This window comes from Montipora foliosa, chromosome 7 (genome assembly GCF_036669935.1).
Source record: "Montipora foliosa isolate CH-2021 chromosome 7, ASM3666993v2, whole genome shotgun sequence".
Taxonomy (NCBI): Eukaryota; Metazoa; Cnidaria; class Anthozoa; order Scleractinia; family Acroporidae; genus Montipora; species Montipora foliosa.
The window spans coordinates 4,971,761-4,984,260 of NC_090875.1; the positions used below are offsets into that span (position 1 = coordinate 4,971,761).

At 40.3% G+C, this 12,500-nt stretch overlaps 1 protein-coding gene and 1 pseudogene across 1 annotated transcript; one reads left to right on the top strand and one right to left on the bottom strand.

The window, feature by feature from the left end:
* The window catches only part of LOC138010912 (uncharacterized), a 227,047-nt pseudogene that overhangs the window by 179,639 nt on the left and 34,908 nt on the right, over positions 1–12,500 (bottom strand).
* LOC138009730 (uncharacterized) lies at positions 262–1,140 on the top strand. Its single transcript, XM_068856755.1, has one exon. It carries the CDS (start codon positions 262–264, stop codon positions 1,138–1,140), a length of 879 nt encoding a protein of 292 aa, XP_068712856.1.

Genomic DNA, 12,500 nt, shown 5'->3' on the forward strand with positions numbered 1-12,500 from the left:
GATGCGATTCAGAGAGCTACGATGCTGCACTGCCTTGGCCCCGCAGTACAACGCATCTTCAATACGCTCCCTGGAAAACACAAGTCCCTCGAAGAGGTGAAAACTGCCCTCAGTGGATACTTTGCACCAAAACGGAACGTTGTGGCAGAGCGCTACAAGTTCAGGTCGTGAGCGCAAGAGGCAGACGAGTCAATAAACACGTACCTGACGAGCCTCAGAGAGCTGGCAAAATCATGCGACTTTGGCACTCTAGAGGAAGAGATGATCCGGGACCAAATCGTTGAGAAATGTTCCTCACGTACCTTGAAGCAGAAACTACTTCAACAAGACGATCTGGATCTCGCAAAGACGATCAAAATCACGCGAAGTGCAGAAACGGCCGTACAAGAAGCGCGATTGCTGTCACAAGGCACCAAAGAAAACCCGATCCATATCGACCATGTGCACGCTTCCTGCGGATTTCCAGCGAAACCGTTCAGCTGTTATAGATGTGGGGGAACCGACGGACACACTCCTGACGAATGTGGTGCAATCAAGTCCATGCGCAATATCTGCCAAAAAGTTGGACACTTGCAAAAGGTTTGTCGCTCAAAGCCCAAGACTGCACATCCAGCAAACCGGCACAAAAAGAGGCCTGCAAAGAAAGAAAAGAAAACTCCAAACATGAAGGTCCGCAGCTTGAGATCCAAACCTGCTAATTGGCTTGAAGACAGCTCAAGTGACGAGAGTGAACCAGTACTCTCTTTGAACAATGTTGACAGTTCCATTACGGTACAAATTAATGGACAAAGGACCAAAATGACAGTCGACACTGGTTGTAAGTACAACATAATATCCTCACAGTTATATAAATCACAATTTAGGCATTGTGAACTGAATCGAACTCAAAGACGCTTCACTGCGTATGGACAGAAAGAACCGCTAAATTGTAATGGTTATTTTAATGCCACCATCAAAGCCAGCGATAAGACTATCAATACTAAGGTTTACATAATAGAGGGTAACGCGGAGTCGTTACTGGGACGAGACTCCAGTTTCAAGCTAGCGATACTTACCCAAGTAAATTCAGTCGGTCAGACCAGCGATCAAACAAGCTGGATCCTTTACTCAAGGAGTACGATGATGTTTTCCAAGGTTTAGGAAAGGTCACTGATTTTGAGCATAAAATTACCATTGACCCAGATGTCAAACCTGTAAGTCAGCACTTAAGACGCATCCCCGTAAGTCAAATTGAGGCAGTAAATAATGAACTTGACAGGATGTTAGAACAAGATATCACTGAAGAGGTCACTGAAGCTAGTCATTGGGTTTCAAATTTAGTAATTGTTCCCAAGAAATCGGGCGATCTAAGAGTATGTTGTGATCTTAGAGAGGTAAATAAGGCTGTTATAAGGGAGCGTTACGTTTCACCTAAGGTTGAGGATACCTTGCATGCAATGCATGGATCTAAGTATTTCGCAAAGATCGATGCTAAGAGTGGATTCTTTCAGCTCACGTTAGCTGAACAGTCGCGTTACGTTACCACATTTATTACACCACGTGGTTGTTATCGGTTTAAGCGAACTCCCTTCGGTCTCAGTGATGTGAGCGAAGCTTTCCAAAGAATGATGGAAAAGATCTTGTTTGGCATTGAAGGTGTCTGCATTTCGGTAGATGACGTTATCACTTATGCTGAAACCATGGCAAAACTTGTCAACCGCGTCCGCAAAGTTTTCAATCGATGTCGGGAGTACAACCTCAAGCTCAATCGAAGGAAATGTGAATTCGGAGTTAAACAAATTTCAATTCTAGGCCACGTTGTGTCTGAAAAAGGCATCGAACCCGACCCAGCGAAAACGGAAGCCATCAAAGCTACGCCACCGTCGGAAAATGAGTCCGACCTTTGATCTTTTCTTGGAACGTGTGGCTATGTTGCGAAATTTGTTCCAAATTATGCTAACATTGTCGAACCGCTACGAAAGCTCACTCGGAAAGAGCAGAAATAGTCACGGGGAAATGACCCAGCAAAGGCATTCAAAGCCTTGAAAGAAGCGCTATCAGGTCTACCGGCCTTGGCTTGTTTTCGCGTTGATGTTCCAACTTATGTGGTTACTGACGCCAGTCCAGTTGGTCTCGGCGCCATTTTACTCCAAGATCAAGGTACCGGTGAATGTAGACCTATTCAATATATCAGTCGATCACTAACACTGACGGAAAGGAGGTATTCACAAATTGAGCATGAAGCGCTAGGTTGTGTTTGGGCAGTCGAACGTTTACACAATTAATTTTTTTGGTATAAAATTCACTTTATTAACTGACAACAAGCCTCTTTCTAAGATGTTTGACCCACATTCAAGCAGAGTTTTACCTCCACGCATTCAACATTTAGCTTGAAGATTACATCAGTATACCTTTTGTATTCAGCATATCGCAGGAAATGCAAATACCACAGATTCGTTGTCTCGATTGCCATCCAGGCAAGACGACCTTTCGGACACTGGTTTTGCTGGCGAAAATTATGTGCAATTTGTTTCCACATCAAACATGTCAGACCTTCAGGCCGTGACCCTTTCAGACATGTGAACCGAAACCAGCAGACACATCACGCTGTCCAAATTACTTGTTCAAATTCAAAGCGGAAAATAGTCGCGTGATCTAAAACCATATGATAGGGTCAAAGAGGAATTATCTGTTTTTGATGGAGTAATTCTTAGAGGAAACCGAATTGTTGTTCCACAGTCGCTGCAAAAGCAAATTCTAAAATTGGCGCACGAAACGCATCAAGGAATCGTTAAGACAAAGCAATTTCTCAGAACACGCTTTTTCTGGCCCAGGATGGACGAAGCAGCCGAAACAATGATGAGAAATTGTCAAGCTTGCGTGCTGAATCAGGCGTTGAATAAGTACACGCCGCTTCAGCCAACACCTTTACCTCGAGGCCCTTGGGTAAATGGTGCAGTGGATCTCGTTGGTCCAATCGATGGCAAATGCATATTGACTTACATCGATTACTATTCTTCTTATCAGGAAGCATGTGTTTTGAAAGAAATCACTTCGCACAAAGTCATTAAAGCATTAACTGACATATTCACCAGATTGGGTTATTCCAGAAAAAATCCACACCCCCCCCAACCGATGGGGTCCGTTTTTTAACCCCCCCTCTCACCTGGATTTCCTGAAGCCCAAGACCTCCCCTCCTGTCTGGATTTCCAAGACAAAAGACTCCCCCTCCTGCCTGGATTTCCGGAAAAAAATATTAGGCTTAAATTTAATTTATTTTTAATAGAAAATATGCACAATCACGTATAGAAGATGTTCTTTTTCAATTCCTAAAGCTTTGGCTAAATTATATAAAAACTCTGTTGTGTGGAACTAAGAAAAGAAAGGAGCAAAAGGCCTTGCATACGGTATTGGTGGTCAAGGCCGTTTAGGTGCACATTAGTTGGACAATACCCTGGGAAACATTCATCCACAGACAGTAGGTACTTTTAGAGTAATAGTGGTAGAACTAGCGTTACGCTACTAGTTTTTGCACTAAATTTTTAACCATCACGCCAAAATTGAATTTTTCGTTTCGCCTAGCGTTCAAATGGTTTGATGTATGGTTTCCTTCGCATCGTTTGAATCGTTTCGATGGTTTGTAAAACACTTGGTTTCCTTCGTTTTAATCGTTCCTCTCAAATATTTCTTTCGCACATAACCCAAAATACACGCTAAAAATCCAGTTTTGAAAATTGCAAAGCCGTGAAAAGCGCCAAAACAAAACAATTACCTCGTTCTGCTTCACTGAACAAAGTTTGGTTGCCTAGCACGTGACAATTTTTACTCAGTACGTGACTAATTCTCTCACGCAAAGTACAAACTTTGAAAAGCTCGAAACCTTTGAAACCTTCGAAACGCTTTAAACCTTTTCTTTCCATCCTTTGAAACGATAGATGCCGTGAACCAAACGAACAATAGAAAGTTTGAAACGATACAAACGATAGAAAAGATGTTAAAAGTGCGATGTTTCGGATAAAAATGTAATGCGCCGGACGAAAAATTTTCCGATTCCACCAACTTTGTTTTGGTGCTGTGTGCTAACAAAGCAAAATATACGCAAGGCAAGTATCAAAATAAACAGCAGACATAATAGACAAGCGTTTGTTTTCCATATTATTCCAGATAAATACTTTGCAGCAAAGAAATAACAGCTAAAAGTCGGGTATTGTCGATAATGAACGTTTGACAGCCAATACCGTGCGCAAGGCCAAAAATGCTAAAACGCGAACGAGTGTTTATACACTCTTAGCTCATAAAAATCAATTGCCCTTGTTCTTTCTTTGCTCTTTGCACTTTCTTTGTTCTTTCTTGGTATCATTACATGAAACAACGGTGGCACGCTGGGTCTGGGTACGAGTAAAAATGTGTCAGGCGTTTCAAACTCTTCGTTGCAATATTGTTGCGACGACTCTTTCTTTAGTATCTTATTCGCGTTTTCTGCTATAAAAGGACCTGCGAAGGAACTTAGATTATCATTTATGTCAGGTGAAAAATATGTGAACAAAATATTTCTACTATTTTCAGGGTCTGAGAGCGCTAAACTGTCACCGAACTAAACGTTCGAATCGCGTGAACTATCGGTTTAGATGACTCCTGCAGAAGACTTTTTCGAGTTCAACCCCCCCTCCCACCTGGATTTCCAGGGTCCTTGACCCCCCCTCCCGCGAGAATTTCCAGAATCCCATCCGTCGGGGGGTGTGGATTTTTTCTGGAACAACCCATTCGGGTTTCCCGAACAAATCGTTTCTGACAACGGAAAGCAATTGGTAAGCGAAGAGTTTGAAGCTTTCCTTAAGTCGCGTGGAATAAAGCACATTCGTGTGTCACCATATTATGCAGATTTCACTGATATCTTGAGAAAAATCTCCGAGCGGTGATCTCAGAAGGTAAATCCTGGCAAGAGGAGTTACCTAAAATTCTCATGCTCTACAGAGCAAGTCCAAATCCAGTCAGCGGGAAATCGCCAACTATGCTATTCTTCAATCACGAAATTCGTAATAAAGTGCCGCACATTGAGTGTTACTCAAATACAGCAGCGTCGGCGCTCGATCGTGTCCATCGGTCAAAATGCAACTTGTATCAAGCGCGTTTAAAAGAATATCAAGATGTCAAGCAAAATGCAACTCCGCATAATTTCAGAGTTGGTGACATTGTACATTGTGCTAACATGAAGCAAAACAAATTAGACTCGAAGTTCTCTTCCGCAAAGTCTAGTCAACGTCGATACAGGTACCACTCTAGTTCGCAATGCGAAATACTTAAGGCAATTTGCGCCTAGTGAGTCTGTTACTGATCATACTGAGGACTTTGGTAGTGAAACAATTGAATCCAATGACTCCAGTGAGCCCGGTGCAACAGTTTCTGATGCTTGTGAAAACACTCAACCTTCGGGTCATGTTGTCGAGCAAGCCACTCAGAACGAAGAGGTCGTCACCACTAGGTCAGGACGAGTAGTCAAGTCAACAAAAGACTACGATAATTTTGTATATTATTGATTCCGACTATTGCTCTGATTTTATAGTGTGATTCTCTGATTGTATTCTTTAACCGTTCCTTGAACATCGCCCGGGAAGGATATAGTGTATTGATTACTAGTAATACTACTGCAACAAGGACATGATCATGATCACCTTATGTGAAACTACTGCATGCTATTCCATGATGTGAAAGTACTGTTACCATGTAGAAGTAGAGTAATCTTTGTGTGAAAATATAAGATAATCGTTCAGTGAATAAAGGACATTACATAAAAAGCAATGGAAGAGTGTGGGTCTCTTTACTTATGACTACAACACAACTACTAATGGCCCAGATACTGTATACTAATAACTTTGTCCCGTGTAGTGGTCTCTTTCAACTCTTTCATCACAAAATGCATACACTGCATCACATGAGGACCATGTGAGTTGTGGTTAATAATTAATATGACAGCTGTACTACTGCACAAAGTATCTCTGACATAGCCCTTTAATCTATTCCAAACTGATAAATATGTCCTTCAATTTTAAGAAAAATTTGCCTCGCTTTTTCTATGACAACTGATTTTCACTGAATTAACTCATCAGACTTATAATTAATTTTAGTTTTGCTCACCTCTAATCATGAGCCCTATAATCGTACCCCTTAATTAGTATCATCCATGATTCACTGTTCACTTCTACATTATTGTTCTTTCCTTGCAGTCAAAGTTCATGAAGTTGAAACACTTACAGTTAACAAATAGCTGAACAAGCGACTGAGAAGCGAGGAATCAAGCACACTGAGGTACTACTTCTGCGTCAACTCAACTTTTCTATGGAAAAGGACAATGCAACAGACATTCAATCACTTTTCATTACCTCTCACTGGTTCAGGACATCCAACAAAAATTGATGATGAAGCCTGCAAGTGTCCATGCAACTGCATTTACAAAATCACAAATCCTTTGTCCACATGCCAGGACCACTCCAATGGCCATCGGCAACTCCAATTACAGACCTCCAAGAAACTGTGTTGCTTAATGCACCTCTGCGAACAAAAACATTTGGACATTGACGACTTTCAATGACCGTACCAGACATCACTGGGGCTTTCACTCTTTTCAGGATACACAAGACCAATGGGCACAGATACGCATACAGTCCACAACAGTCCTAGATCATACTGATCTCCTACTAATAAAGGTCCTGGTAACTTAACTGAAACTCTTTAGCCAAATTGCCAGGGTATATTAAAACCAAAATATATGCATGTGTAACATTTACATGAAAGTTATTTCTTTATGGTTGCATTATTCTAGCTATTCATGTGTATGGGCGTTGATAGTAAAATAACTACTGGTAAGTTGTTTTCATTGTATCTTAATTGTCAGCTCTCTCTGTCAGCGATAGTGAATGTGACAGCTCATTTGCCAAAGGAAGTCAGTTGAGTGGTGCATTTATTCAAGACACATTGAATGTTAAAGCTCTTTCCACAACAGACAGTGGGACTGGTAGTCAAGAGACATTGCATGGTAAAGTTCCTTCCACAGCCGCTTCATCACAAACTATTATCAAAGCTGTTTTTGGCAGAGTGTTAGCAAGAGAAGAAGTCATCACAATATTGAAATCAAAGTTTACAGTAGAAAAGTCAACTGACAAGTCTTTCTGCAAGTCAGCTGTTGACAGTTCTTATCAAGACACTTATGTAACACTCAATGGCGATGTGAACAACCTTTTGAAAGAGATGGTGTGAAGGTGAACAAGAAAATTGACTTGGGGTTATCCTCTGGGTCAAGACAATGCCAGTTGCCTTAAGGCCATTAATGATCTTATTAAATCAGATTTGCCAAACATGCAGTTTTGTTAACATTTACAATTAACAGTCTTGCTGCAAGTCAGCTGTTGGCTGTTTTTATAAAGACACTTATTAAGTATGTAAATATAAATGGTTGAAGGTGCTAAACCTTCAAAGAGATGATGTGAAAGTTCACAAGAAAAATTGGGTTTAGCATCTGTGTTGCCTTTGATCCGGTGATGTTTTATTTGTTACTTTTTTGTAGAATAAGAAAATGTTTTATGTGTTGAGAGACTCCTATTAGAATGGGTTGTTCTTTGACAAAAAGGCTGGTTTTGTGTAAAGCAAATGTTCTCATTAAGAATCCCAAGAATGGGATTATCTTGGCCCAATTAATACAACCCCAAAGATGGGATTGTGGTGTCCCAGCATAACCTCAAGAATGGGATTATACTAACCCATTATAACACCAAGATTGGGATTTTACTAACCCATTATGACTTCATGAGTGGGGTTATACTTGTCCTATTATAACCCTAGGAATGGGAATATATCAACCTAGTTAAAGCCAAGAACAGCATTTAATACATACATTAAACCCAGTGTAAACTTTAAAATGGGACTAACCTGAAAGTACCGGTACATGTATCTCAGTAAATGGAACTTCTTGCAGTGCAATATATTTAATTTTACAAAGAATCAAAGTGTTCTCTTTTGTAAAAACAACAACAAATACACATTATGGTTTAAAGACAATAATTTGGCACACATAACCTGAATTTTCCTTGTGACTTTCATATCATCTCTTTGACCGTTCAACACCTTGCCATTTATAGTTACATACTCCTAAGTTGTTATAATAAATTTGAACTTGGTAAGTTTATAATGGATCGATATAATCCCATTCTTGAGGTTATGCTGGGGCAATATGTGATCGTCTAGGGGAAAACCAACAAAAAGGTGATGACACGGGCACGCTATTTTAGCACGCTAGACAAAAGAAATTTTCTTTAACACGGGAGTGCCGTGTCGTAATGCACGCCTCATTAAAATTTTCTTGTGTCTGATACTACAAGTTGTAAACAATAGAGCGTGTTATACCAAACAAAAGAGCGTGTCAGCAAAAGTAAAATCGAGCACCACGTAAAAAGACATGGAGTGAGTGAAATTGCACGACAGCTGGGCCAAAACGCTCGCTAAAAACCAAGTATAACATGCTACTCCCAAAGCCGAGTGAGGGCCGACTTAACTGCGGAAATAGCTGAAAAATCCCGCAGAATACAGTAGTGTGCAAAACTAATGCAAACATATTTTGCTGAAATTCGCGGCTTTCCTGGCTTTTCGACGAAAAAATATTGAATTTTCGATGGAAGGGAATTTTCAACGAAAAGTCATGATAATTCTCAAGGCCTATTGTGTCCAACTACGCGAATTTTCGAACGAAAATTCCCTCGGAACGAAAATTGACTTCGAATTTTCATGTGAAAAATCGCTCTGTTCGACAAATGACCTCAAAAAATTCCACGCATTTTCTGGACAAAAATTTGCCAAGTTCGAATTTGCCACGATGATTCTTTTCTGCCGTCATTTCACAATGTGTAAGCTCTACAACAAACTCTTGTTCGTGAAGCAATCGCAGTTTTTGTTGTATGAGGCAATCTTTTTTTTTTTCTTTGGAAATAGCCGATTAAACTGTCGGATCATTGAATCTATTTTCGATACGACTTTTAATATTTACGCTAACCTTAACGCGTTTATTTACGTGTACATACGCTTGCTCAGCGATGTTATTGATGACGGCCGCCGATTCATGTCACAAAAATTCGCTGCTTCAAATTTTTTTATCTCGAATTTTCGTTTGGTAACCTCGAAAATTCGCTAGTTCGAATTTTGCTATGTCGAATTTTTAGAAAGATCGTGAATTTTTCGCTTCAAACCTTACGAAAAATCGTTCGAAAATTCGATGACTTCTCGTGGAAAATTTGCGAGAACAAAGGACGAATTTCGACGAATTTCGTTTGCATTACTTTGCAATTTTTTACGGTGCCTGTTTTGGCACGTATCTGACACGCAACATGCCATGCTAAACAAAAGGTTTGGAGTGTCTCAGTGTGCACAACAAAAGCCACCGTGACATCTATTGTGCTATTCATTAAATATGTGCATATGGCGTGTTGTATGTCACGCTCAGCGTGCCGTGTCATGCACGTGTGCCCGTGTCATCACCTTTTTGTTGGTTTTCCCGTGGATGGTCACATATAATCCCATTTTTGGGTTCATATTTGGGCCAACATAATCCCATTCTTGGGGTAATAATGGCAACAAACAAACGTCAGTTGTGTATCAAGTCTGGTTTTTAATCTCTTCATCAATTTTTTAATCATGTTGAATTTCAAACTCGTCCACATCCATTTGAAAGGATAATGGTGAAGCTGAACTCTTTCTTGTATAGACATCAAACAAAAGCACAGGTACTGGGGTCAGTTACCGCCATGGCTCAGTTTATAGTGGTTAAGCAAGTTCATACATGTGTATTGCAAATAAACTTTTGTATAAATGGCTACCAGAGGCATGAAACTCTATAAAAAAGAGGACTGATTTGCGGAGATGCATGTAAAGTGGTCAGTGATTTTAAGGGCTGACGCTCGAAACGTCAGCTTTTAAGGGCTGACGCTCGAAACATCAGCTTTTAGAATCTCTGTACGGTGGCCAATTTACATTATCAACTCCGTTGATAAACCAAATTTTTGTATACTACTTCATCACCGACGCAGCACCACAGTTTCTTTAGAAACTACCCCTTCATTCAGTGATTTTAAGGGATCGATTTGGTTCTGAGATCTTAACCATGTTAGAAATAAATCAAGTTTTGCATCGTGTGAATGTACATTTGAAAGTTCCTGGTTGGTTGTCAGACTTAAATGTGCTCCTAAATAGAAAGTTACCTCTGTTTTTGTCGCATTTGAATGAAATAAGTGGAGAATTTTTGACCAATCTGACACTACAGAAAAAGGCGTTTTTGAAACACTAACCACATATAGATCACAATAGACCAAAACCTGATCTTTGCACACGTTTCATCAATGACTGCGTCAGGGCTACTTCATCCAGCAAAGAGGAACTCAACCAATTCATAACTTCAGTCAGTTCTCTCCATCCGGCTCTATAATACATTTACCCCTGGGAACTTTCTGAAAATTCAGTTGCTTTCCTCAGAATTAAACTTTCAGTCAACGGCAACGGTTTATCTACAACCGTACACTACAAACCAACAGATTCCCATAACAACTTGCTGCATTCATCCTCAATTTCTTAGACTAAGACGCCTGTGTACTGATGAGTACAACTTTAACAGCAAGTGCGAGGAAATGTGCCAGTTTTTCAAAAAAGGAGATACCCTGACTCCGCTGTCAGCACAGGCAAACATCGTGCACAAGAAATCCATCGAGAAACCGCACTACAAACGTCACAAAATGAAAAAACCAAGAGAATTCTATTCACCCTCACCTACCATCCACAAAACCTTGTAGTCAAAATGTCATTCTCCAAAAACTTCTCCACAATGATCCCAAAACCAAACATATATTTCCTCTACCACCACTTATTTCATTGAAACGTGACAAAAACATAGATAACTTACTAGTTAGGAGCACATTTAATTCTGACAACCAACCGGGAACTTTCAAATGTACACGCACACTCTGCAAAACTTGTCCTTTTATTTCTAACATGTTTGAGATGTCAGGACCGAATCAATCTGTTAAAATCACTGACCACTCTACATGCATCTCCGCAAATGTCATCTATTGCATAACCTGCACACTATGTAAGAAGACCTAGATTAGGCGAAACAGGAAGATTGGAGGACTGCTTTTGCAAACACCTACAGATGCTTCAGAACCAGTTGCGCACCATTTTAATCTTCCTCCTAATCACTCCCACCACAACATGACAATTTGCGCCTATCCTTACACCACAGGAACACAGAAAGCCGCAAAAATCTGGAACAAACTATAGGTACACTCTATCCTAAAAGAAACAATGAACGCCTCTCATTCCATTACTTTATTCACAAATTCATGTTACCATATTTCCACCAATGGCACTGAAGCTCCTCCACACCCTCATAAAAACCAACAACACCCGCAATTCCTCTGTTCACTCTGACGAAGGGCTAACACCCAAAACATCAGCTTTCCAAATCGTTCCTGGTGGTAATTCAACCTTCATCAACAGGTTTGATGAAACCAATTTTCCTCTTTCACTCTCCCACCGACGCAGCACCACAGTTTCTTTAGAAACTACAAATTTGTTAACACTTCAACATTTTTATTTCTTAAGCATTGACAATACACAGCATTTGAGAATTTTGTTTTCTTTGTTAACACTGATTTTCACAGAAGTTGTTTCATTCCTACTCCCACAGTTGAGATCTAATGGACTGACTTCTCAAGACACTGTGAAAGTGGAGATGTGGAAAAAAACACTAGATTGTTTGGTATGAAGTGGTCAATTAAGTGAACGAACCACAGCAGTGTATACAATTAGCTAGCAGGCACTCATTGGTAACTTCACTTGCAAAATTTCTAACAAGATGTCACAAAATAAGGCCAGTGCGATGGCAAATCCATAAATGTAGATGAACATGGGTGTGACAAGGGTAAAACATTTCCTCAGACACTATTAAGGATACGTTGAGCCATGCGTGTCGCTTTGATTAACAATATTCGTGCATTTTAGTGACACAAATCCCTGACAATGATTTAATAAGCAAGGCTTTTATCCACTTTCTTCCAAGGAGATTTGTGTAAACTGACACAATTATGGAAACTCTGCAACAGTTTCTTTATCTCGAGCTGGTACCAAGAGAGATATTTAATCAAAAGACAGCAGAAAATATACAAGATTCGCATTTCTGATGCTGTCCGTGTAGGCAAGCGATACAGTCAACAGCTGTCAATTTGGTTTCTGCTGGTAAATGGCTACCACGTACCGTAAACACTGAACTACTTCAGACTTTAAAACAAGATCCCCTCGTTAAAAAGGAACTGTATTCTGTATGTGTTGCAGCAGTTAGAAATCGAGACCGAATAGATGTTGACAATTTCCCTGAAATCAGTAGCAAGAGGGTCCAGAATGTGCCTACATGTAGCTCCTACCAGGCCCTTGTCGAGACATTGGTTCCCAAGAGATATTGGCTGTGTGACGATAACAAGGGAGGCATC